This window comes from Aotus nancymaae, unplaced genomic scaffold (genome assembly GCF_030222135.1).
Source record: "Aotus nancymaae isolate 86718 unplaced genomic scaffold, 86718_ANA_hifiasm-v0.15.2.pri h1tg000115l, whole genome shotgun sequence".
NCBI lineage: Eukaryota > Metazoa > Chordata > Mammalia > Primates > Aotidae > Aotus > Aotus nancymaae.
The window spans coordinates 5,509,842-5,537,689 of NW_026988530.1; the positions used below are offsets into that span (position 1 = coordinate 5,509,842).

The following is a 27,848-nucleotide window of genomic DNA, read 5'->3' on the forward strand; positions in this document are numbered from 1 at the left end:
TAACATTGCCAGTCAAAGGTTATGTTCATATTTTTATGTCAGCAAATAATTTCAAGGGTTTTTTCACAAGAACAGAATATGGGTTTTGCTTTTTTTTTTTTGAGTCAGGGTCTCACTCCAATGCCCAGGCTGGAGCGCAGTGCTGGTGGTGATGACGGCTCACTGCAGCCCTCATCTCTCAGGCTCAAGTTATTCTATCACCTCAGCTTCCCAAGTAGCTGGGACTACAGATTTGTGCCACCATGCCTAGATAATTTTTGCATTTTTTTGCAGAGATAGGGTTTCACCACGTTGCCAAGGCTGGCCTTGAATGCCTGGGCTCAAGTTATTTGTCACCCTCGGCCTCCTAAAGTGCTGGGATTACAGGTGTGAGCCACTATATCCAGCCTCAAAATGTTTTTATAAGAAATATTCTCACAGATTTCCAGAATGCCAGAAATGAGAAGTGTCTATAAGAGCAATTATCACAGCTTATGCTTGTCAATAAAGTAGCAAGTAAATCTTTAAATGGTCATAGCCAAACAAACGACCAGTTGCTTTATTGTTCATTATATTTTCTAGCTGTCAATACATTAAGAACACTTGAAAATATGCACAGTCACCTACTAATGAACTAGTACTTTAGAGGCAGTACTTTAGTTATATCAGTGGTTCTCAACTAGCTGTGATTTTGACCCCAAAGTATGTTTGGCAGTGTCTAGAGGAATTTTTGGTTGTCATATGTTGGGGGAGCTACTGGTACCTACTGAGTGGACTTAGGGATGTTGGTAATCCTCCAAAAGACTGAACAGTCTCCCACAAAACAACTATTAAGTCCAAATGTCAACTTTAAGAAATCACAAACTACATTAATGGTCTCATCCATTTCCAGCTAAAATCTGCAGCTTTATCTCAGAACATTTTGCTGAAGCTGTTTTTTCTTCTCATGTCACAAGCTATAAATTTGATTTGTAATTCTGAGAATTTAGCTAAGCAATATAATCTCAGGAAAAGCAGAAGTTTAGAATGTTTGATAGAAAACTGACAGAGAAGGAAACACAAATAGGAGATATAAATCAAGTCAGAGCCATATATAACCAAAATTTAAATGAAGATCTTGTTAGATATCTAGACCTCTCCAACTTATTAGTTACAATTTGCAACATAAACAGTACAGGACATCACTAAAAATTAAGGGGCATTGCAGAGGTACTTTCTAGATTCATGTCACATAAATACCTTTTCTCGAAGACAAAATTTTAAAAAACAACTATTTAATTGTATGTTCTTGTTTCAACTTTCAGCATATGTTTATCTTTACTGGCAATTAAGTCTTCTCCGGAAGTAGGTGTGTATATAAACTATTTGTTCTTCCTAGTACTCCATCAAGTAATAATAACAAAAAAAAAAAGAAGCTGCATTCCAGTAGTTTATTTTTCAAATTTGCTAGCATTATGAAGCACTTTAAAAAATAATGTTATTTAGAATACCTTCAATTCCAAGTCAGACTGTCCCAGAGAATGCAAATTTGCTATATTTGTTATTTCTCCTTAAGCTGTTAATTTTTCGGAAGTTTTAAAAAAAAGGGGGTGCTACAAAATGAAAGACTTTACATTAAAATCTGAATACTGATCCCTCAATCAGTTTAAAAGAAAAATCACGTTTCACAAAATAAATACACTGAAGCAACTATAATAGTAATAACCTTTATTTAAAATAGTTTTTAATTTAGGAAAGCTCATTTTAGATGAGTTTCCAACTAATTATTAGAGTCAGAAACAAAGAAAATAAAATCAGAGAAAATCCCCTGTAGAAAAAATACACAAGGAACATTTCTACATGTGAAAAAACAGTAAACAGTGTTAACATCCAAGTTTTTAGTCTCAATTCCACGTCTCCTAGTGAACACCACTATCAACCTTGACATCTGATTTGTTCTTGTCATTCTTCACTGAGTAGATGAAATATGTTAAGGTGTCTTTTTCATTCACTGGAATAGACCTAAAGTGGCAACCAACTATCTATAGAGAAAAAAAAAATTAGGGAAATTAAATTTTAGAGATAACAGATTTCAAAAACTAGGTAAAAAATATTGTTTCATAAAAAGAAAAAGTGCTATGTGATAAGGCCTATTTCCTTTAAAAATTATATTTAGCAAAATACCAACAGGACAAAAGCATTTAAGAATAAAATGTTGTGAACAAGAGACAGTGTGATTTCAAAGTATCTTTTGGCCTACTCAATATATACATTGATTAGAAAATATATTTTCCTTTTATTTATTTTAAATTTTATAATTGGGCTGGGTGCAGTGGCTTATGCCTATAAACCCAGCACTTTGGGAGGCTGAGGTGGGTGGATCACTTGAGCCCAGGAGTTCGAGACCAGCCTGAGCAACATGATGAAACCCCATCTCTACCAAAAGAAAAAAAGAAATACAAAAATTAGCTAGGCGTGGTAGTGTACACCTGTAATCCCAGCTATTTGGAAGGCTGTGGCAGGGGGATTGCTTGAACTCAGAAGGTGGAGGTTGCAGTGAGTCAAGATCACACTACTGGACTCCAGCCTGGGTGACACAGCAAGACTCTGTCTCAAAAATAAATACATAAATAAAATAAAAATCATAAATTTTACAATTGGAATCTAGAGTAGGGAATAAATATTTTTACTTTTAAATTTTAAATGAGTAAAATAGAAGTAAGAGACCACATGCATCATTAAACCTGCAATGGTTTCGATCCTACTGATAGAAAAAGGAAAAGCATGAAGTTGAAAACTCTTGGTAGTAGAGAAACAAACAATAACATATAAATTGTTTGCTGCAAATTATATTCATTCATTCATACATTGGCAACATTCTTTGGTTAAGGTTCCTTGAAAATTTTTCTGAATAAAAATTAGGAATGGAAAGTGAGAAAGAGCTAAATAACATATGAATGAATATAATTTGCAGCAAACAATTTATATGTTAACATAACATATATAACATAAGGCAAGGAAGGATGTTTACCTCTTCCTTGCCTTTTCATTGTGCTAACATAACATACATACTGCAATTACTAATAGAAGAATAATAGACTCACCTGGGGGGTGACATGCATATTTAGATTCCAGAAAATAAAATTTCTTAAGAAAAAAGTTCATCCACACAATAATTAAGACACTTAAGACTTAGTCATACAACCCTGGAATCCCTTAAAACAGGGTTTCCCAACTTTTTTGGCACCAGAGATCGATTTCATAGAAGGCAATTTTTGTAGATTGGGGGTAGGGGGGTTGGTTTTGGTATGAAATTGTTCCACCTCACATCATCTGGCATTAGATTCTTATAACAAGCATACAACCTAGTTCTCTCACATGTGCACTTCACAAGAGGGTTTGGGCTCCTATGAGAATCTAACGCTGTGGCTGATCTGGCAGGAGGTGGAGCTCAGGCAGTAATGCTTGCTAGCCAGCATTCACCTCCCACTCTACCCACCCTTTGCTAACAGGCCACCGCCCAGTACCAGTCCATGGACCTGGGGGTGGGGACCCCTATCTTAAAATACATGTGCTACATCTGCACAGTCCTTAACCTGTCAATATCTGCATTTCTGATTAAATAAAATATAACACTCATGGCTATCTCTTAATTATAAAAAAAAATAGCTCTAGAAATAATATAACTATTCTTAGAAGGTTACTTTATCAAAAATTTCAGGTTTAATTTATACTTAAATATAACATTTAAAATAATCAGCTCTTTGGTTCTTAATTGTCCCAAAACAGAGGTGCCTTCACTCCATTAGTAGCTATTGAAATATTTTATCATGGTGGGCAATACCTACATTTATGTTACATTAATGTATTATACAACCCGCAAAAACCTTAATCTTTCAAATCAAAAGTAAAGGAAAATTAGATCTGTGTTGCCTAACCAAGAAATAAAGAAGAAATTTTAGCTAAATAGTTAATATGTTGGATTTTAACAATGTTAAAAAACATTCTCCCAAATAAATGTATCTTCTATTCATATTTCATTTTATTCAATATGCACATTTTAGAAAATGTTAGGTAACTACTAAATCCATGCAAAGAACATGAGAAAACTGATTTATATATCTACACTTCTATTTTGTCTAGTAGGCTAATTTTTTTTTTTTTTAAGAGAGAGTGTTACTATGTCGCCCATGGTGACTTAAACTCCTAGGCTCAATCAATCCTCCTAAGTAGCTGCAAGTAAAAATTTTTATTTTAAATATGGTTAAAGTATAAATCTATAAATATCTTAACAAGACGCATAGATTTCTTGGTTCTACTGTATCCTGAGAACATATACACACTCCATTAACTTTTCACAATTCATTGACTGACCAGAAGTCCTCTATCAAAGCAAACTACAAGTAAAAGCTTGGGTAAAAGAAAAGCTTTTGCCTCTTCTAGATGTAAAGAAAACATGGATGTCTCTAATAAAACTAACATCAACAAGGACAAATTTTGAAATACTTAAGTCAGCAAATTATAAAAATACTGTTTAGGGGCTGATTTGTAGACCTATTCTACCACTTTAAAAAATAAATTCTAATAAGGACATTTAGGCTTGTAAATTAAATGTTATTATGCCTCAATTAGGTGCTTAAATGTTTACTGGTTAAATGGAATTTTAAACTAATAGATTTCTAAAGTGAGGATTTAAAACTCTCATTCAACATTTTGAGGGCCAGGCACAGTGGCTCACACCTATAATCCCAGCACTTTTGTAGGCTGAGGTGGGCAGATTACTTGAAGTCAGGAGTTTGAGACAAGTCAGGCCAACAGGGTGAAACCCCATCTCTACTAAAAATATTATACAAAAATTAGCCTGGTGTGGTGGTGTACACCTGAAGTCCCAGCTAGTTGGGAGGCTGAGGCAGGAGAACTGTTTGAACCTAGCAGGCAGAGGTTGTAGTGAGCCAAGATCATGCCACTGCACTCTAGCCTGGGAGACAGAGCAAGACTCCGTTCTCAAAAAACAACACATTTTCAAAGTCGGTATCAAGAGGTGCTGTACACAATCTACTGAGTAGTCATTAAAAAAGGAATTTCCTAAGTGGCAGACAAACATTTCTAGACAACTAGATTCTTCCACAATAGATTTTTTAACTTTGTTCTTTCTACCTAAAATGTACCGTTACATATACTACGTTAATACTTTCATTAGCATTTAGTAACCTCTTGGTTGAGCAGATAGTTTAAACAGTTTAAAACTCATATATACCTCGACAAGTTGTGCTTTATTAAGTCCTGGTCTGGTTGGTAGCTTGAAGTGTCTTTTGTATCTCCTAAGCGTATTCACTTGTAATTGGTATAAATCAACCTAGAAAAAATTAACATGCATAAATTAGTTCATACAATTCGTTGAAAATTTATCATTTATATGTATAACAAACATTTTAACTTCAGCACAATAAAAATTTAATTCCATTATCAAAAAATCCTTTTACATAATCAAACCTATAAATTATTAATAAACAGGTCAAAAAAAAGTTACATGACAACAGAGCTGTAAAAATTGTCAATTTAAAATGTAACAATTCCAACTGTGCAAATGCATGTCAACTGGCTATATATAATTTTGCTTTCATTTTCAGGTTTCTCAAATGTTCTAAACACTTAAAAGACTGTTCGTATCTTTTTGTAAAGGTTTCAGAATGTACTACTTAGGATTTATATTAAGCATAAAAAACTTCCATCTACCTCTGGGGTATCAATATCTTGAACAGGTGAATCACCTCCATCATCATCACTTCCTTTTCTCTTTCTTCTGTTTCGAACACTCTGAATTAAGTTTTTATGATAATCACATATATAAAGATGCCTTGCCTGAAACAGAAAAGTTTCACACACTGCTTATGATTACAGTAAAATATGTCTATGTATTAATAAAACACATATGCCACAGTGAGTTATTAAAAATAAAGACAGTCGAGATGGGTCATTGTTAAGACAATGGAATATTTATACTTTTAAATCCTATGCCCTGTTAAAACATAAGATGTCTAGAATACTGTTAAAAGGAACGCAGATGGGGAAGGAGGGGTCGGTGCCATTTGGAGAAGGGAGGGAGGGAGGGGAGAATGAGAAATCCCAACCCTCTGGGTTTTGTCATCAAATTGCAGTGAGGGGCCGGTCGCGGCGGCTCACCCCTGAAATCCCAGCACTTTGGGAGGGCTGAGGCGGGTGTCCCACTTGAACTCAGGAGTTCTACACAAGCCTGATCAACATGGTGAAATCCCGTCTCTACTAAAAATACAAAAAATTAGCCGGGTATGGTGGCACAAGCCTGTAATCCCAGCTACTCAGGAGACTATGGCTGGAGAATCGCTTGAACCTGGTGGGTGGAGATTGCAGTGAGCCGAGATCGCGCCACCACACTCCAGTCTAAATAACAGAGTGAGACTTTGTCTCTAAATAAATAAATTGCAGTGAGGGTGACTTGAATTAGTTCATGTTGAATTTTTAACTGATAAGGGGAAAGATGATGTTGCCCACACTTTCGCAACTTGATAGTACTTTCTCTACTTAAAGAAGAGCATATTTTAGTAATATAATGTATGCTTTCTAGTCTTTCTAACTTAACACCCAAATTATATTCCAGATACAAAACCATCCGTTTTTACAAATGAGCCATCGATTTCATATCTTAACTATATTTAAATTTCAGTTATAAACTTTTCTGAGTATTAAATCAATGTATTTATCGTTAACACATTTTTCCAAAGCAATCTGAAATTATGCAAGTTCACCTGAAAAGTTTCTCCTGGATAACACTGAAGAACTGTTTAAACAGGCAAAAAGCGTCACAAATCAACTTTTCAAAAACTTTAATTACATATACTCCTACGACCTGTAGACTAACATTTTAAACAAACAAGGACTGCGCGAACAGGCTTTTCAATTTACTTCTAAGCTAAGCGCAAGATAAAAATATGCAGGACTTGTGCTAGGTTCTTGAAACCATGTTATTCATTCACCGACAGCCAGAACTCCCCAAAGTAGCAACGGTTGTTTCTAAAAAAAAACTCATAGATGGTCAAACGAACGGACGTGCAAAAGGAGGAAAGAAGAAATCCTGATGGCTGCCAAGGGGATGGCAAAACCGCAGAGGCTACGTGCTCCCCACCACCGGAGGAGCTGACAGTGCAAACGCCGTTTACTAGCCCGGCGCCCCGCCAGGCAGCGGGTAAGCTCTGCTTCCTTCTCACTCTTCTCGGAATAAGGAAGCGAACACCGAAAAGAACAAGATATTCCTTGCTCGCGAAGGTCCTCCACTTACCCCTAGACCAGGGGAGTTAGTGCTGCCTCGGGCCAAACACCAGCTCGGGCAGCAAAACAAAGGCGCCTCCATTCCACCAGAGGCTGCCGGGCTGCAAGAAAACTACTCTGGGCCCTCGGTGCCGCGGTCTCCTTTGTTCCGTGTCCCGATCGCAGAGGAGGAGGAAGAGGGAAGACAGCGCGCGGGAGAGACGCAGGCAGCGGGAGGCTGGAAGGCAGGATGGGAAAGAGGGGAACGCTAGCGTATGTGTTGTGCGTGTTGGGGAAGCGGTAGGAGTTGCAGCGACTTTGTTGTTTGCCTCCAACCACAGACTCCACGAGTCCGCACTGCAGCCAGGTCTGGGGAACCCAGCCGACAACCCGAGCCTTTACCGGGCTCCTGACGCCCCGGGGGAGCGGGAGGAGGCAGGGCGGTCCCGCCGTGACTTACGCTCTTATCCAGCTCGATCTTCACCTTCTTCTGGGAGATGCTCTTCTGGATCCTCTTGCTGAAGCTGGCGTTGCCCGCTGCCCGGCCGCACCGCTCGCCATCCTCCCGCAAGCAGCACAGTTGCCCGGGGCCCGGCCCAGCCGCCCCCGGGGGCCCCGCCGCTGACACCGCCCCCGCGCCAGGCACCTCGGCCCCGGCGCCAGCACCGGTCCCGTTCCCCGCCGAGGCGGCGGCAGCCGCGGCAGCGACCACCGCAGCCACTGCGGCGGCCGCATCCCCACCGCGGCTCATCTCGTCAGGCGTGAAGCCGTTCATATCTCCGAGCTTGGAGCGCCGACGCTGACAGAAATCCCCGCTCTCCTGGCCGCTCCGCCTCTCTCCGCTCCGGCAGCGGCAATTCACTCTGCACACCAAGTTAGACAGCCGCACGGCCAAATGTCCTGAGCCTGCTGGTCTCTGCTGGCACCAGAACAGTGGACACTGCTGAGGGCTGGGACGCGGATTGGAGCGTCTCCTGGAGCGGGGACCCAGCTCACTGTCACATGGGGACTTCAGCAGTTGGACCGCTTCGCCTCCGCCTCCCTCCGGCCCCGGGGCCTGCGCAAGCGCTACGCGCCCCCTCCCGTCCCGCCCCTTTCTTTCTGCCGCGCGGCACCACGGGAATTGTAGTTCTGTACTACGGAATCAACCTGAGCTCCGCCCGGACACCGTGCCCTGCTGGATGGAGGAACTACTAATCCTAGCATGCATAGCGCGGCGACGGACCGACTTTTTTTTTTTCTCAGTACCGGGAAAACAGGAGCGTGTGATTGGGGTTTGCAGTGTTTTCTCTCTGTTTCTCTCGGGAAGTCGGGCTGTGTATAGCTCCTGAGATTTGGTAGAATTGGTATTCAGAGAAGTCACTCGACTCCTGAGGCGAAGCATAAAAGGATGGGGGTGGTGTGGGAAGTAAGCGAGCGTGTGGGGAAAAAAAGTTTCGAGACCGTTTCGCTTTCGTGGAGACACAGTTTTCGGTGTGACCGCGCATTTGTGGGAAACCCAAACCAAGGAGAAAGCAGGAGAATTGGCGCTCTTCGGGTCCTGGAGGTCCCGCCGCTAACACCCCGGCTTGACCAACTATTGAGGCAGCAGATTAATAGGGCACCTACTGGGAGGAAAACGCCCATCCAGACCTCTCAACTGTACAACAGGCCCTCCTTCCAAAGCTTCTGGGGGACCGTTTCTAAATCCTTGCAAGTTCCTGCAAGGGACATGTTTTATTCTTGGGCGCACAGAGTTGGCCGCTTCCTGAGGTGGAGTACGGACCAGTTGACAACAGGACCCTTTTCGCCTCCACGCCCAACCTTTTCCACTTCTCCCCAAACGGTTGTGGGGAAGGGCGGAGTAATATTTAAAAGGAGACTGGAACCCCACCAATACAAAGACTGCTCGACTGTTCCCAGAAACTTCCCTACATGAGGTCTACCGGGCGCAGGGCGTAGAAGGCGCATTTCCTGAGTCCTGGCAGGCGCGTGCGCCCCTGTGAGTGCTGCAGGCGTTTGTGCGCTCGCGCTTGCATGTATGTGTTCTCGGGCGCGCGCGTGTGTACGTGTGTGTGCGCGCGTACGCGTGTATGTTCGTGCGGGCTGGCTGGGACGTGCTTGTGGAGGGCGGGGAGAGGGATGGCTGTGGCTAATATGAAAGCTTCACCTTTACTAGTTACCACGCATCATTATTTATCAGTATATGCTGCTTAAACAAAAATACATTTAAAAATATTTTTTAGGCAGTAGGCTGTTTTTTTTTTTTTTTTTTTTTTGCAAGTTCTTTTAGTGAATAAATTTAGTGATAAATGGCTTTTTTTTCTTTTGAGACAGAGTATCGCCCTGTCGCCCAGGATGGAGTGCAGTGCAGTGGCGCAATCCTACAACCTCCGATCACTACAACCTCCCCCGTCTCGGGTTCAAGCGATTCTCCTGCCTCAGCCTTCCGAGTAGCTGGGATTACAGGCGTGCTCCAACCTGCCCAGATGATCCTTTTAAACGCAAAATGCCATCGACGCAGAAATTCAAAGGTATCCATATCCATTGCATCTGTGCACTTGAGTTCTAGGATATGGGAAAGAAAAACAATTTAAATACTACATAAATTCAGTAGGAACAAGATGCTGACTGATAAATACTTTGTGTATCTCCTTAAGCTGCGCTTTCCAATAGGCTGTTCTGTAGCCATATGTGGCTACTTAGGACTTGAAATGTGGTTGACACGGAAAAACGGAATCATTAATTGAATTTGAATTAAACTAAAAACAAAACAAAACCCTGATGCCCGATTCAATTGTTGGAACACTTTTAAGTATGTTTGCAACAAGATATATGAATCTGTTTTTCCAACTTAAATTTTATGAACTCTTAACTTTAGCATGTGAATTGAGATGTGCTGTAAGTATATATCAGCTGGATTTTTATTTCTGGACTTAGTACAAGAAATTTTCAAAAAGAATATTGAATCGCACATTAAAAAATTTTATATATGTTTAAACATTTTGGATGTTAATGGGTTAAAAAAAGATTACAATAAGTTGTACCTGTTGCATTACATAACACTGGCTTAAAGTATTATAACACAGTCGGGAGCTGTGGCTCACACCTGTAATCCCAGCACTTTGGGAGACCAAGGCGGGTGGATCATCTGAGGTCGGGAGTTTGAGACCAGGCTGACCAACATGGATAAACTTCGTCTTTACTAAAAACACAAAATTAGCTGGGTGTGTAACGCATGCCTGTAATCCCAGCTACAGGGGAGGCTGAGGCAGGAGAATTACTTGAACCCGAGAGGCGGAGGTTACGGTGAGCTGAGATTGCGCCATTGCGCTCCAGCCTGGGCAACAAGACTGAAACTCCGTCTAAAAAAAAAGACAACAACAACAAAAAAATACAAAAATTAGCCAGGAGTGGTCGCGCAAGCCTGAGGTACCAGCTACTCGGGAGGCGAATCGCTTGAACCCAGGAGATGGAGGTTGCAGTGAGCTGAGATCACACCACTACACTCCAACCTGAGCGACAGAGCGAGACTCTGTCTCACAAAAAGACAAAACATAACAAAAACCAGAATACCTATATATTATTTATGAATATATTTTCTTTTTTTTTTTTTTTTTTTTTTTTTTTTTTTTTTTTTTGAGACGGAGTTTCGCTCTTGATACCCAGGCTGGAGCGCAATGGCGCGATCTCGGCTCACTGCAACCTCCACTTCCCGGTTCAAGCAATTCTCCTGCCTCAGCCTCCCGAGTAGCTGGGATTACAGACACGCACCACCACACCCGGCTAATTTTTGTATTTTTAGTAGAGACGGGGATTTTACCATGTTGGCCAGGATGGTCTTGATCTCTTGACCTTGTGATCCGCCCGCCTCGGCCTCCCAAAGTGCTGGGATTACAGGCGTGAGCCACTGTGCCCAGCCTGAATATATTTTCTTAAGTGGTAAAAATGAGAACATAGGGATGGATGGATACATCCCAACTTCAGGGTGATGCTCATCTCCAATGAAGGAGGCCAAGGAATTTGTATATCGTGTCAAAGTAAACATAAAATATAAAGAAATGAATTTCTAAATTTAATGGTATTTTGGGGAAGCAAGAATTGCAATTCAGGACATATTCAGAGACTGGGTGGTCTTCGGTATGTCAGAAGAACAAAGAGAAAATCAAAAGTTTTATTAGAAAGAGAAATGTTACTACTGTTTTGAAAGAATGCTCATTGGCACCCGTAAACTTTTGGGAAGCTGGGAAGCACAGATTGGTGAGTGATAGGGGTAGGTGAAACCAATCTTAGTCATAGCAGATTGTTTTAGCAACTACTCGGTAAAACTGGTCTTAGAGGTACTGCAGGCCGTTTTAACAGCTGGGCTGTAAAAAACTTATTAATCTTTGAGCTGTATGCCCAGATTGCTTTTTACCCTGGTCCCTCAATTCTGACTTAGTTGGATGTAACGAGAATGATCCAGATAGTATGATCAATTTTCACACTGGGAATGGCTTAAAGATGGCGCCTTCTGAATTTTAAAGTTTTTATTTATTAAAAATATCTGAAACATGACAGTGGGATGTTGAATTTTCATATTTTTCTTTGTACATTTATGTATTTTTAAAATAATTCATGATATTGTTTGGTTCTTATGCTTAAAAGCTTATAATCTATCTTCTGCAAAATGTGACCAAATCATGTAAATTCAGTAGGAAAAAGATGCTGACTGATAAGTACTTTGTGTATCTCCTTAAGCTGCATGGTATGAATAGTTGTCAGTTTCATATGAAATTTACTCAAGTAAAGAACTGTAACTATGCCTCCTTTACACACAATACAGTGTTTGTAAAAAAGTCCTATTAAACAGTCACTTCTTGCATACTAGAATCTTTTCTAGGCCCTGGAGACACAAAAATAATTGAGAGGGTCCTAGCTATTTTGGAGCTCCTTGTCTGGTAGGGCACACAGGTAGCTTAACAAGCATATAATGCAAACCTCAATAAAATTAAAGAGGAAGTACAAACATAACGCATAGGAGGAAATGATTCCTTTCTGGCAATTAGAAAAGATTCCTGGAGTAGGGGACATGTTAATTCTCACTGCCAGATTTAAAGTATGTCTTCAGTGAATTTATTTGCTTAGATAAATTTTTACAACAACTATGCTTTATTTCTACAAATCTTCATATTTAGGGCAGGTATAAGAACTCCTTGATTTGAGTGTAATTCGTAGTCAAGGTTGGAGTCAGGTTTTGGGGGCTTCGAGATTATACAATCTGAAAGGTCTTTTTAAAGAAGTATATAAAATTATGAATGCAAAATTAGTTACATATCTTTATAAGGCCCTGTCCAAATGAGGGCCTCTGAAGCTTGAATTCATTAGCTTCATGGTAAATCTACCTCAGAGTAGACTATGTGAAAAATATGGATTTGGTTGTGGCAAGATGGCCGATTAGGAGGAAGTCGGGATCGCAGCTCCGAAAGAAGGCGCAGAGGGTGAGTGGACGCCGCATTTCCAGACAGATTTTTACTGACCACAGACCAGGGGATTAACAGGAGGAGGAGCCGCACAGGTCACCAGCGCCGCTGGTTTGAGCGGAGCGGCGTGCCGCTCGGCCTGCGCCCTGAGGTGGGGGGCGGCGGATCCACGTACAGAGCGAGAGAGACTGAATCACCTCTGAGCCAGCAAGGGGAGCTGAAGCAGGGATTCAAGCCAGGACACTCCAGAGCAAGGGCGCGCCACGAATCTCAGAGCCGCTGCTTTGGCTGATGCAGCGGCTCACAGGGCAGCGGATTTTTACTGCCCACAGACCAGGAGATTCACAGGTGGCGAAGCTCCACGGGTTGCCAGCGCCGCTGGTTGGACTGGCGTGGCTGCTCTGCCAGGACCCGAGGCAGGGAGCAGCGGCCCCTTGTGCAGAGTGAGCGAGACCGGATCCCCTCTGGGCCAGCAAGGGGAGCTGAGGCAGGGACTCAACCCAAGAGTTTCCTGGGCAAAGAGGACGCCTCCGGAAACACGGCTGAACACGGGACGGTCCAGCTCTGTGGAGGAGGGGCGTCACCCACCGGGAAACACCCTGCAGTTCCCAGGACAATTTGCCCACAGCAGCTCAACGAAGCCTCTGCAGGCTGAGTGTGACTAGGCTGCCACCTTGTGGGCAGGGAAAACCATTGCAACAGCGGAAAATCATAACGCCCTAATTCCCTGGGACAGACCACCTAGGGGGAAGAAAAGGGGGTTTATGAGTTCAGCTACTACAGACTTAAAATTACCAAAATCAGAAAGACAGCAACTACAAAGTCGATAGGTGGATAAATCCACAAAGCTGGGAAGAAACCAGCGCAAAAAGGATGAAAACACCCAAAACCAGAACACCTCTCCTCCTACAAGGGAGCACAACTCCTCACCAGCAAGGGAACAAGACTGGATGGAGAATGAGCGTGATGAAATGACAGAATCAGCTTTCAGAAAGTGGATAATAAAAAACTTCCGTGAGCTAAAAGAACATGTTCTAACCCAATGCAAAGAAACTAAGAACCTTGAAAAAAGACTTGACGAAATGTTAACGAGAATGGACAACTTAGAGAGGAATATGAGCGAATTGATGGAGCTGAAAAACACAACACGAGAACTTCGCGAAGCATGCACAAGTTTCAACAGCCAAATTGACCAAGCAGAAGAAAGGATATCAGAGGTCGAAGATCAACTCAATGAAATAAAACGAGAAGGCAAGATTAGAGAAAACAGGGTAAAAAGGAATGAACAGAGTCAACAAGAAATATGGGACTATGTGAAAAGACCTAATCTACGTTTGATAGGTGTACCTGAATGTGACGAAGAGAATGCATCCAAGCTGGAAAATACTCTTCAGGATATTATCCAGGAAAACTTCCCCAACCTAGCAAGGCAGGCCAATATTCAAGTCCAGGAAATACAGAGAACACCACAAAGATATTCCTCTAGAAGAGCAACCCCAAGGCACATAATCATCAGATTCGCCAGGGTTGAAATGAAGGAGAAAATACTAAGGGCAGCCAGAGAGAAAGGTCGGGTTACCCACAAAGGGAAGCCCATCAGACTTACAGCAGATCTCTCAGCAGAAACCCTACAGGCCAGAAGGGAGTGGGGGCCGATATTCAACATCCTTAAAGAAAAGAACTTTCAACCCAGAATTTCATATCCAGCCTAACTAAGCTTCATAAGTGAAGGAAAAATAAAATCCTTTGAGAACAAGCAAGCACTCAGAGATTTCATCACCACCAGACCAGCTTTACAAGAGCTCCTGAAGGAGGCACTACACATAGAAAAAAGCAACCAGTACCAGCCACTCCAAAAATGCATGAAATGGTAAAGAGCATCAACACAATGAAGAATCTGCATCAACCAATGGGAAAAACAGCCAGCTAGCATCAAAATGACAGGATCAAATTCACACATAACAATATTAACCCTAAATGTAAATGGACTAAATGCCCAAATCAAAAGACACAGATTGGCAAATTGGATAAAAAGCCAAAACCCATCAGTGTGCTGTATCCAGGAAACCCACCTCACAAGCAAGGATACACAAAGGCTCAAAATAAAGGGATGGAGGAAGATTTACCAAGCAAATGGAGAACAAAAAAAAGCAGGAGTTGCAATTCTCATCTCTGATAAAATAGACTTTAAAGCAACAAAGATCAAAAGAGACAAAGAAGGACATTACATAATGGTAAAAGGATCAATGCAACAAGAAGAGCTAACGATCCTAAATATATATGCACCTAATACAGGAGCACCTAGATACATAAGGCAAGTTCTTAAAGACTTACAAAGAGACCTAGACTCCCACACAATAATAGTGGGAGACTTCAACACCCCATTGTCAATATTAGACAGATCAACGAGACAGAAAATTAACAAGGATATCCAGGACTTGAACTCAGACCTGGACCAAGCAAACCTAATAGACATTTGCAGAACTCTCTACCCCAAATCCACAGAATATACATTCTTCTCAGCACCACATCACACCTACTCTAAAATTGACCACATAATTGGAAGTAAATCACTCCTCAGCAAATGCAAAAGAACGGAAACCATAACAAACAGTCTCTCAGACCACAGTGCAATCAAGTTAGAACTCAGAATTCAGAAGCCAACCCAGAACCGCACAGCCTCATGGAAATTGAACAACTTTCTCCTGAATGTTGACTGGATAAACACTGAAATGAAGGCAGAAATAAAGATGTTCTTCGAAACCAATGAGAACGAAGACACCACATACCAGAATCTCTGGGACACATTTAAAGCAGTCTCTAGAGGAAAATATATAGCAATAGGTGCCCACATGAGAAGAAAGGAGAGATCTAAAATTGACACTCTATCATCAAAATTGAAAGAGCTAGAGGAGCAAGATCAAAAAAACTCAAAACCTAGCAGAAGACAAGAAATAACTAAGATCAAAGCAGAATTGAAGGAGATAGAGACACGAAAAACCCTACAAAAAATCAATAAATCCAGGAGCTGGTTTTTTGAAAAGATCAACAAAATAGACAGACCACTAGCCAGACTAATAAAAAAGAAAAGAGAGAATAACCAAATAGATGCAGTAAAAAATGATAAAGGGGATATCACCACAGATGCCACAGAAATTCAAACCATCATCAGAGATTATTACAAACAAATCTATGCACATAAACTAGAAAACCTGGAAGAAATGGATAAATTCCTGGACAGTTGCCTCCTCCCAAGCCTAAACCAGGAAGAAGTCAAAACCCTGAATAGACCAATAACAAGGTCTGAAGTCGAGGCAGCAATTAAGAGCCTACCACCCAAAAAAAGCCCAGGCCCAGATGGGTTCACAGCCGAATTCTACCAGACATACAAAGAGGAACTGGTACCATTCCTACTGAAACTATTTCAAATAATCCAAAAAGAAGGAATCCTTCCCAAATCATTTTATGAGACCAACATCATCCTAATACCAAAACCCGGCAGAGACTCAACAAGAAAAGAAAATTACAGGCCAATATCCATGATGAACATAGATGCAAAAATCTTCAATAAAATACTGGCAAGCCGATTGCAACAGCACATCAAAAAGCTTATCCACCATGATCAAGTAGGATTCATCCCGGGGATGCAAGGCTGGTTCAATATACGCAAGTCTATAAATGTAATTCACCACATAAACAGAACCAAAGACAAAAACCACATGATTATCTCAATTGATGCAGAGAAGGCCTTCGACAAAATTCAACAGCCCTTTATGCTAAAAACTCTCAATAAACTAGGTATCGACGGAACGTACCTCAAAATAATAAAAGCTATTTATGACAAACCAACAGCCAATATCATACTGAATGGGCAAAAACTGGAAGCATTCCCTTTGAAATCGGGCACTAGACAAGGATGCCCTCTCTCACCACTCCTGTTCAATATAGTACTGGAAGTTCTAGCCAGAGCAATCAGGCAAGAAAAAGAAATAAAGGGTATTCAATTAGGAAAGGAGGAAGTCAAATTGTCTCTATTTGCAGACGACATGATATTGTATCTAGAAGACCCTATCATCTCAGCCCAAAATCTCCTGAAACTGATAAGCAACTTCAGCAAAGTCTCAGGATACAAAATCAATGTGCAAAAATCACAAGCATTCCTATACACCAATAATAGACTTAAAGAGAGCCAAATCAAGAACGAACTGCCATTCACAATTGCTACAAAGAGAATAAAATACCTAGGAATACAACTAACAAGGAACGTAAAGGACCTCTTCAAGGAGAACTACAAACCACTGCTCAACGAAATAAGAGAGGACACAAACAGATGGAGAAACATTCCATGTTCATGGTTAGGAAGAATTAATATCATGAAAATGGCCATACTGCCCAAAGTAATTTACAGATTCAACGCTATCTCCATCAAGCTACCAATGACCTTCTTCACAGAACTGGAAAAAACCACCTTAAACTTCATATGGAACCAAAAGAGAGCCCGCATAGCCAAGTCAATTCTAAGCAAAAAGAACAAAGCAGGAGGCATCACACTACCGGACTTCAAACTCTACTACAAGGCTACGGTAATCAAAACAGCATGGTACTGGTACCAAAACAGAGATATAGACCAATGGAACAGAACAGAGGCGTCGGAGGCGACACAACATATCTACAACCACCCGATCTTTGACAAACCTGATAAAAACAAGCAATGGGGAAAGGATTCCCTGTTCAATAAGTGGTGTTGTGAAAACCGGCTAACCATATGCAGAAAGCAGAAACTCGACCCCTTCCTGACACCTTACACTAAAATTGACTCCAGATGGATTAAAGACTTAAACATAAGGCCTAACACCATAAAAACACTAGAAGGAAACCTAGGCAAAACCATTCAGGACATAGGCGTAGGCAAGGACTTTATGACCAAAACACCAAAAGCATTGGCAACAAAAGCCAAAATAGACAAATGGGACCTAATCAAACTCCACAGCTTCTGCACGGCAAAAGAAACAGTCAATAGAGTGAATCGGCAACCAACAGAATGGGAAAAAATTTTTGCAGCCTACCCATCTGACAAAGGGCTGATATCCAGAATTTACAACGAGCTAAAAAATATTTACAAGAAAAAAACAAACAAGCCCATTCAAAAATGGGCGAAGGATATGAACAGATACTTTACAAAAGAAGACATACAAGAGGCCAACAAACATATGAAAAAATGCTCATCATCACTGGTCATTAGAGAAATGCAAATCAAAACTACATTGAGATACCATCTCAAGCCAGTTAGAATGGCGATCATTAAAAAATCTGGAGAAAATAGATGCTGGAGAGCATGTGGAGAAATAGGAACACTTTTACACTGTTGGTGGGAGTGTAAATTAGTTCAACCACTGTGGAAAACAGTGTGGCGATTCCTCAAGGACCTAGAAATAGAAATTCCATTTGACCCAGCAATCCCATTACTGGGCATATATCCAAAGGATTATAAATCGTTCTACTATAAGGACACATGCACACGAATGTTCATTGCAGCACAGTTTACAATAGCAAAGACCTGGAACCAACCCAAATGCCCATCGATGATAGACTGGACAGGAAAAATGTGGCACATATACACCATGGAATATTATGCAGCCATTAAAAATGAGGAGTTCGCGTCCTTTGTAGGGACATGGATGAACCTGGAAACCATCATTCTCAGCAAACTGACACAAGAACACAAAACCAAACACCACATGTTCTCACTCATAGGAGGGTGTTGAACAAGGAGAACACATGGACACAGGGAGGGGAGCACTATACATGGGGGTCTGTTGCGGGGGAGTGGGGGGGACAGCGGGGGGGGAGTTGGGGAGGGATAGCATGGGGAGAAATGCCAGATATGGGTGAGGGGGAGGGAAGCAGCAAATCACACTGCCATGAATGCACCTATGCAACAACTTTGCATGTTTTTCACATGTACCCCAAAACCTAAAATGCAATAAAAAAAAAAAAAAGGAAAAATATGGATTTATGAAACCTTAATTATAGGGGGGTTGTTCATATCAACAATATAGTCTTTGCTTTCTAAAATGGTTCAAAACTGATTCTTAAAAAAGTATGTATCCCTGCCTCCCTTCCCTATTGGCTTTTAATATAACTGCATTTTTCTGACTTTATTTTAAAATAAGCGACTGAATAATTTTATTTAATTTACAAAAACATACAAATTGACCAATAATCCCAACATGAACACATTAGAAAATTTAGATAATACAAAAAGGTTCATATGAAAAACAAAAGCCTGTTTTACCTCATTTTCTCAAATCGCTGTCCCTAGAAGCAACCAATGTTAACAGATTCTTGTTTTCCGTCTAGAAAAAAATTATATGCATGTACTAGTATATACATTTCTATATGTGAATAATTCTATATTTTTACACCGAAAGTTCATTGTTTTACACCACCTTTCCTTTACCTAGTTTTAAACTCAGCAGTCATACAGAAAATTGTATAAAGCATAAATGTCCAGTTAAGCAGTGCTGTGGTTTCAATGTTTGTGTGTGTCCCCTCCCAATTTCATTTTGAAACTCAATCCCCAATGCAATGATACTAAGTGGTGGGGCTTTTAGGAGGTAGTTAGGCCACAGGGGTTCCACCCTCGTGAATGGGATTAGTGCTTTTCATAAAGGCACTAATAAAGAGATAGAGGGGGAGGATTTACCCTTCCATCGTTTCCACCATGTGAGGATGCAGCAAAAGGCACCCGCTTGGAAGCACCGAGCAGCCTCCATCAGACACCAAGATCAAACTGATCTTGAAATTCTCAGCCTCCAGAACCTTGAGAAAATAAATTTCTGGTTTTTATGAATTACCCAGTCTCAACTATTTTGTTAGAGTGACACAAATGAACTGAGACAAGCAGTTATGGTAAAATACACATCCATATAGCTGCTACCCAGGTCAGGAAATAGAACATTGCCAAAAAGGCCAGCTTCACGGACTTGGAGTGACACAGGGCCCCGAGCCCAGAAGCCAACACTCTCTACTCTCCTACTCCTCCATCCTGCTTGAGGTTTAATGCCCTGCAATCACCATCATGTAATTATCAATAATTTTATCTTTGAATTTGTGTTTTATAAGTGAAGGATCAATGGGACAATTCATTGGTTCAGGCAACGTGGGCCTCCTGCCACTTCCCTTCCTCCCCAGAATGAGTTCTGGCTGCTCACTCTCTCCACTCCACCCCACCCCACCCCACCATCTACTCTGGCAGTAGTTGAGCAGGAGGTACAGGGCAGGAAGTGTCTGGTTGAGGTGTAGGATCCTCTCCATTTCCTCTGAACCAGGGATCAGGCCCCTAGCTCCTATGACTGTCAGTTTGGGAGTGCCACATTAAAAAGCAATTAAGAAAACACCATGGGAGGAAGAGAGAGAGGGAGGGAGAGAAAAAAGATGTTTGTTCTGGACCCCACAAATTATGTAGCTGGCCCTGACTGACAGCATGCCAGAAAGCCACCACCTGCCCCTTCATCATAAACCCCATCTCCCAGCTAGCAGGAGCAGCTATCTTGGCTTTATTGTATTTGTTACCTTGTTTTTCATTATAATTTTGCCACATAGTTCTTCAACTCTTTTTTTTCTTAAGTTTTGCTTGTTTTTGAACTTTATATAAGTAGGCTCATATACTTTATATTGTTTTCTTTCATTCACTCTGTTTTTCAAAGGTCTACTTGTATGTAGTTTAATTCTCTCTCTTCATTATGGTATAAATAAACTAAAATTTGTCCATTCTGTTGTTGATGGACATATGGGTTGTTTCCAGTTTAGGGCTATTAAAAGCAATGTTGCCCTGAACATTCTTATTCTTGTACGTGTATCCTGATACATATATGATTGCATGTCAGTAAGATATATATGTTGTTAAGATGGAGTGAGAACTTCCAGCTCCTTGCTTATATATATAAACAGAATTGCTGAGTTTTAAGGTAGGTATAGCTTCCACTTTGCTAGATACTTCCAAATTTTTACACTTCCATAAGCAATATATGAGAGTTCTGTATCTTTCCCTACCATTTAATATTGTTATACTTTCTAAAAAGATCAAATAGGTATGTGTGGCATCTCATTGTGGTTTTAATTTGAACATTCTTAGTTACTAATGAGATTATTTATTAATTGGTCTTTTGGATATCCTGTTTGGAAGTTCATATTTAGGCCTGTTACCAACTTTTCTATTGGGATTGTGTCTTTTCTGCTGATTTGTAGTAGTTCTTTATGTTTTCTGAATAACAGCCTTTTCACAATTTTACATATTGCAGACATCTTTTCCTACTTAATAATTTTCCCTTTGACTCTGCAGTGGCAACTTTTGTTTAAAGTTCTTTAATGAGGAAAAAATGTATCTTTTCTTTTCTGGCTGATGATTTTTGTGACTTAAGTAATAGTTCCTTATCCCCCAAATCATGAAGATATTTTTCTACATTATCTTCTAAAAGCTTCATTGTATTGCCTTCCCATTTAAGGTTATGATTGATTTTTGTGCACAGTGGTTGAGGTACAATTTTATTTTGTATATGCTACCCATTTGACCAAGTACCATTCACTGGGAAATCCATCCATATCTCATTCTTCTAGAGTGTCACCTTTGTCATAAATCAAGTATGTATATATGTGTATAGGTCTGTTTCTGAACCCTAGTCTTTCCATTATTCTTTGCCAAGTCCACACTCTTAATTATAAAAGTGTTTTAGAAAAGTTTTGATAACCCAGAAGTATAGATCTTCTACCTTATTTTTGTTTCTTCAAAAGACAGACGTGGTTATTCTGGACCCTTTGTGTTTCCTTATACATTTTAGAATCAGCTTAAATTCCAGAAAAAAGAAAAACCAACCAAATGAACGATACAACAACAACAAAAAACCTTTTTGGCTTTTGGATGATATTGCATCAAATCCATACATTAGCCTGAGAGACGAGAGACCTCTTCAACATTGAGCCTTCCAATCATGATTGTCAATTCATTTAGGTCTTCTGTAATGTTTCTTAATAGAATTTTATTTGTTACTTTGCAGAAGTTTCACTGATCTTTCATTAGATATCTTTATATGTACTTGATATTTCTGACAATATTGTAAATAGCATCTTTTAAATATTTCATGTTCCTTTTCTGTGGCTTATATATATGTAAAATAAACTAATTTTTCCAAACTAATTTTTATATCCAGCAACCCTACTAAAATTTCTTATCCATAAAAATATAAATGTATATTTGTGTGGGTTGTCAATGTACTCAGTCATACCATTTTCAAATAGTGAGTTTTTGTTACTTCATTTCTTATTCCTTTTTTTCTTTTGCTACTACAGGGTCAGGACTCTAGAACAACATTAAAAATAAGTGGTATTAGCGGGCAAAAATGTCTCATTTCCAGTTTCAAAAGAAAGGCTTTCAATGTTTCACTATGTATCACGTCTAATACAGATTTTTTGTTTTTCATCTAAGTTTTGTGCCATTTACATGTTCATAACATCCTCATGTTTTTAAGGTGTGCAAGATCTGAACCAGTGTCCCTCTCTTCATTCTTGGTATCAATTATTAGTGCCTTCTCTCTTTTGTTAATCAGTCTCACCAGTGTTCTATCAATTTTTTTAGACTTTTCAGAGGAACTACTTGAGTTTTGTACATAGTTTTTATTGTATTTTTTCTATTTATTCTTTTTTATTTCTACTTTCTATTTTGCTGTCTTTTGGTAACTTCTTTACAAATATGTACATAAAAAGCTATACATTTCTCCATCAATGCTGTTTTAACTGCATCACACAACTCTTGATATGTAGTATTACCACTGAATTTAAAACATCATCTAATATCTTTATGATTTTTTGATGCATAGATTTAGAAGTAGGTTTCTCCTTTCCTTCCTCCCTCTGTCCTTCCTTCCTTTTCTTCCTTCCTTTTTCTTTTCTCTTATCTTTTTCTTTCTTTCCTTTCTCTTTCTCTCTCTCTCTCCCCCTCTCCCTCTCTCCTTCCTTTCTTCCCTACCTCCATCTTTCTTTCTTTCTTTTCTTTTATTTCTTTTGAGATAGGGTCTCACTCTGTGCCCTGGCACTATCACTGCTCACTACAGCTTCAACCTCCCCAGGCTCAGGTGATTCTCCCACCGTAGCCTCCTGAATAGCAGGTGCAGACTACCATGCTCAGCTAAATTTTTTTTTTGTATTTTTTGTAGAGACGAGGTTTCTCCATGTTGCTCTGGCTGGTCTCCAACTTCTGGATTCAAGCCATCTGCCAGCCTCCCAAAGTGTTGGGATTACAGGCATGAGCCACGGCACCTGGCCTAGAAGTCGGTTTCTTAATTTCCAAACATATGAAAGTAACATGATTATCCTTTTCTTATTGATTTCTAACACATATAAATTGTCACTTTAGATTCTGTATGATTTAAATCCTTTAAAAATTTATTGAGGTTTTCTTTTTAACTTACCTTCCAGTTACTCATCTCTTTAGGTGTCCCTAACCTGCTCTAAAATTCACCCATAGTCTTTGTACTTTTAGTTATTATATTTTTTAGTTTTAGAACTCCTATTTGGTTCTTTTAAAATCTTGAATGTCACTTTTTATGATTTCTAGTTCCTTGACAAAATGTATATGCTTGACTTTTTCTTTCATGAACATAGTAAGAATGGTGGTTTTTAGACTTGTTATTAAGTCTGTTTCTTTTGTCTATTGCTTCTCCTGGTGGCTGACTCATGCTTACTCTTACTGCATCCATTATCTTTGATTGTTTGCAGTCCATTTTATTGGAAAAATTGATTTAATGTAAACAATTTGAAGCACTGGATGATGTTATGTTCCTATAGAGAGGAGCTTCATTTCTTTCCATTGGATGCTAAAGGGTGCCAATAGTCCTGAATCAATGCTTGAGGATTTCTGAGCCAACTAGATCATTCTAGTTCATCTCTCCACTTTTGGCCTAGGCTTCCTGGGGTCCTATCTCAGAGTAGGAGGTGTTTCACTAGGGTTACCACCATCAAGGTATACTGGACTCCAACCCTACATCCAAGTGACTACCACATGCTCAGTTCTTCCTCTTACTTCCTATTTTAAGTCACTTGGTTATAACTAATACAGTATATAGTAAAACAAATCTGCATTCTGATACTATCTATAGTCTAACATTTTGCTCAGAATGTCTCTGTGGCTTCTACTTTGATTTTGTTCTCATCAGACAGTGAGGCATACAAAAATATGCAGACATAGTTCCCAGGTAATGCTGGAACTTTCCCTGGGTACAAAATTATTTGTGGTGTGGCTGACTACCAAAATAGAACGTTAGTAATCTTCTAAAAGAAATTAAACATAGATTAAAATCTCCAGGACCAAAACGAGAATTCTTATAACATTTCCTCACTCATAATCTACCTGGATTGGAACGGTATCTTCTCAAACACTTCTGTACAGTGTTCCAGCTGCTTGGGTTCAGGAGAAACATTTTAACTAACAATCTTCTTTTTAGTATATCAGAATAAAATGTTGAAAGCACCTCACTGAAGTGCTTTCATTTTAATTTAACAAAAAGTCTATACTGTATGCTGCAAATGATTATCTATAAAAGCTGCTTTGGGATATTACCTTCTAGTTATAGCTTTGGTGTCACTGCAGATGTGAACATCTACATAACTGACTCTAAGTAGGCTACTGACAACTATAACATTCTTCTTCATTATCTGAAGCCAATCATCAGAGTACTTTCAGAGAATTTCTTCATATTTTTTTGAAAATATGGAACAGAAATGAATTATATTAGCATTCTAAAAGAATATGAGGTCTGCTTAGTTTTGAAACTTTTCTCCTGAAATCTATCCAGAGCAACCAAGAAAATGAAAATAAATTCACAGAAACTGAACTTTCAGCAAATAGCTAAGAAAACTCCAAAACTCCAAAATTAAATGTGAGTGCTGTAATAGACAACTGAGGACAGCAAACCCACATAGGAAATTAAGACAATATTATAGGAAAGTACTGGGGAAGGAGTTTAATGGTGGCTGTACCCTAAGAACAAATTGCTGTAAATAAGGCCGAGACTGAATAGGGTCCAAACATTGGGGAGGGAGAGAGAGAAGGACAGAAAGTGCCCAATCAGAAATAGCAGATCTTAGAAAGAACCAGTAAAATAAGTTCTAAAAGCAATATCATCATCTTAGAAGGCAAGATCTGTGTCTCTGCAGCCTGTGAATAAATCAGGAAGCCCAGGATTGTGTGTAGAAGCTCTTGAGAACCAGGTTCAGTTCTGAGAGGCAGAGTAGGTGTTCAGTTGCCATCTTTTAAGAGTTGTCTGCTGTAGTAACAGAAGAGGGAGCCCTCGAGAGATGAATTTTATAAAGCTATCCTGAATTTTCTTTTCACCTCCTGTTGTTAATAGTCCAGGAAAATTTCACTAATTTAAATTCAAAGATTATGAAAGTCTTTGCATAAAAATGTATGCAGAACATCTTTTCAAAATAGGAAAACTGTGAAACAGAGTAGCACAATTTTCCTGCAGAAGATGAAATTTCCCAGAAAATGCTTGTCATAAAACCAATGAAATGTATAACTCAACCTTGCAACATGAATTTGAAAAACTTAATGAAGCAATCACAGTTTGACAAAAAGTAATATATTTGACTCAGCAGGGAGTCAGACAATAAGTTATTAACATCTATTTTTATAAGAATATGTTCAGAGAATTGATTATTTTGGCATTTTGGAAGTGTGTAGCAAAGAATAAAGCTTATCCAAAATGAAGTCTGGCCTTTACCCTCATATCCTAGGAGGTGAGCTCTAGGAAGAGGGGCTTTGTTCTCCTGGGGGCCTTTAGCTACACTGTATGGTGTAAGAACATGATTTAGGATGTGGGTCATGGGCCATGAGATAGCTAGTCTACCTCCAGAAGGGTTGGAGACTAAAATTTCCTGGACTCTGCTCTATGCACCAATTCTCTTGGCTGATTTTAATCAGTATCCTTTTTTTTTTCCTTTTACAGACAGACAGACAGACACACACACACACACACATTTTAAAAAGATGGGGTCTGTGTTGCCCAGGCTGATCTTGAACTGCTGGCCTCAAGCAATCCTCCTACCTTGACCTCCCAAAGTGCTAGAATTACAGATGTGAGTCGCCGTGTCCAGCCAGTATCCTTTTGTTGTAATAAACCGTAACTGAGAATATAATAGTTATTAGTGAGTTCTCTTGGTCCTTCAAGTAAATTACCAGACTTACAGGTGGTCTTGGGAACCCTCAACTCTTAAGTTGGGGCCAGAAGTGAAGGAGATCTCTTGTGAATTGCTCCCCTAAATTTGCAGGAAATTTTTGAAGTTTTGCTAAAAAATATGTGATAAGATTGTATAAATCTTGCCTGTTTCTAAGGTATATTTTGGGTTTGTAAACAACAGACCCCATTGAGTAGATATGTGCACTACTGTTTGTGTGTTTCTGATAATTTTTCTCGTAAAACCAGTCATCCCTGCTACATTTATTTTAATGCTATGTTATCTTTAATATGGATAATATATTTGAGCCATAAAAATACCTGTTTTCCCTGTGTGTGAATGAATGTGTATTAAAGACCTTGTTCTGATAAGTAAAAAGACAAAATAATTATGTCTTTTTTTTGTCATTGGCACCTAAAATTTACAATTCAGTCTGACCACAAGAAATGTCACCCTTATGCCCTGCAACAGTGACTTTAGAATCTGGATGTAACGAGAAATTAATTTTCTTTAATTATTTTTCTCTTCATAGCTTGTATTTAGCCACTTCAGCCACTCTCAATGTCTTCCATTACATAAAATCCTATTGCCTTTCCTTCCTACCTGCCTGGTGAAACTTAGCCCTACTTCAACCTAATCTTAGTTGACTGCCCCTTCCTCCACAGTGCTTCATGCAGGTCCTTCTGCCGATCCCTATCTAGTTTTGAATCATCAATACTTTCTCTGACCTCCGATTCCACTATCTATCCCCTCATTTTCACCAAAGACCAACTTCCTATTTAACAAAGAAAATTGAAGCTAACAGTCAGCAATTCCCTGGGGGCCTCATGACTAGTAACAAAACAATCTGCATTCTCACAAATCTTTGCCTCTTCAGTGGAAGAGGGAAGAATCCTTTGATTTGTATTCTGGATTTCATTACCTCTCATCTCTCTAGGTTTTTTGTTCCATTAATTATCCTCCCACTCTCCTATATCTTCAGTCTCTTCCTGCAACCTACACATTGCTCAAATTTCTCCCATGTTAAAACAAACCCCCTATATAAGCCATTACCCTCCCTTAACTCTAAGAGGCACTCTAGACATTTACATAAGCCTTTGCATTCCCTTCATAGTCAAGCTGCTTAGAAGGCTAGTCTATATCTATTTTCACTTCTTTACTTCGAATTACTTCCCATGCTTAACACTCTTCTTCCATCCTCTCCCTTCCTGCATTGCTTACCATTATCTACAGGTTAAAGTCTGAGCCCTTTATAAATTGGCTTTTGCCTAGCTCTACAGCCTCTTTCCTACCACTCCTCACCTTGTATTTTACTTATGCGTTACTGAGCCATCCAGATCACACAACACTCTTTAAAGCATTTGTGCTCTTGCACATGCTCTTTCCTCCTTCCTCAATCATGTTTTTCACTTACACTAAACACTCTATTTGTCCTTCAAACCCTACTCTGGAATCACCTTTTTTTTCCTGAAAGCATCCTCTTAGAAATTTGAGAGAAGCATATAAATAGTACTAGCACCCCTCATCTGAGTTTCGAACCAATTTTTATTTAAGACTGGCAGGTGGAGAACCATGGCACCTCCTTTATTACTAATAAAGTTGATGCTGGGGAATGCAGCTCCCCTCCTCTTTATGAAATAATAATGAATCCTAAAAACAGGCAAACCAACCCATTAAATCATAGGGAGAGCTGGAAAGCCAAAGGCGATCTCTCTCTTATGCCATGGCACAAAAGTAAGCAGAATATGTGCAGTATGGGAGGGCAGGCTAATTCCCTAAGGAGAGAAGAGGAGACTGGAAGAGTAATGCCAGTTTTCTTTCCAAATTCAAATTAATAATCCTACTTCTTTAGGGCAGGAGTGAGTAGGGGAATTGAGTGAGATAAAGAATTTCCCCACTCTACTTGCCATCCTTTAGATTTTCTTCTATAAG

The 27,848-nt window shown here is 39.8% G+C and overlaps 1 protein-coding gene across 1 annotated transcript; it reads right to left on the reverse strand.

Annotated features, from left to right (window-relative positions):
- Positions 1-1,671: 1,671 nt before the first annotated feature.
- Positions 1,672-8,270, reverse strand: SAP30 (Sin3A associated protein 30). The gene is made up of 4 exons (XM_012454675.3): positions 7,703-8,270; positions 5,695-5,820; positions 5,216-5,314; positions 1,672-2,000 (listed from the first exon to the last, which is right to left on the reverse strand). The coding sequence occupies exons 1-4, from the start codon at positions 8,015-8,017 to the stop codon at positions 1,878-1,880; spliced, it is 663 nt and encodes a 220-aa protein (XP_012310098.1). The 5' UTR covers positions 8,018-8,270; the 3' UTR covers positions 1,672-1,877.
- Between the last annotated feature and the right edge of the window lie 19,578 nt (positions 8,271-27,848).

Bases quoted from the DNA above. Each gene is read 5' to 3' on its own strand.
- SAP30 (XM_012454675.3), bottom strand. From the start codon at position 8,017: ATGAACGGCTTCACGCCTGACGAGATGAGCCGCGGTGGGGATGCGGCC. The intron at 5,821-7,702 runs GTAAGTCACGGC...TTTCTGTTTCAG, and splicing joins AGATCGAGCTGGATAAGAGC to GCAAGGCATCTTTATATATG. The intron at 5,315-5,694 runs GTAGATGGAAGT...AATTTTTTCTAG, and splicing joins AAGATATTGATACCCCAGAG to GTTGATTTATACCAATTACA.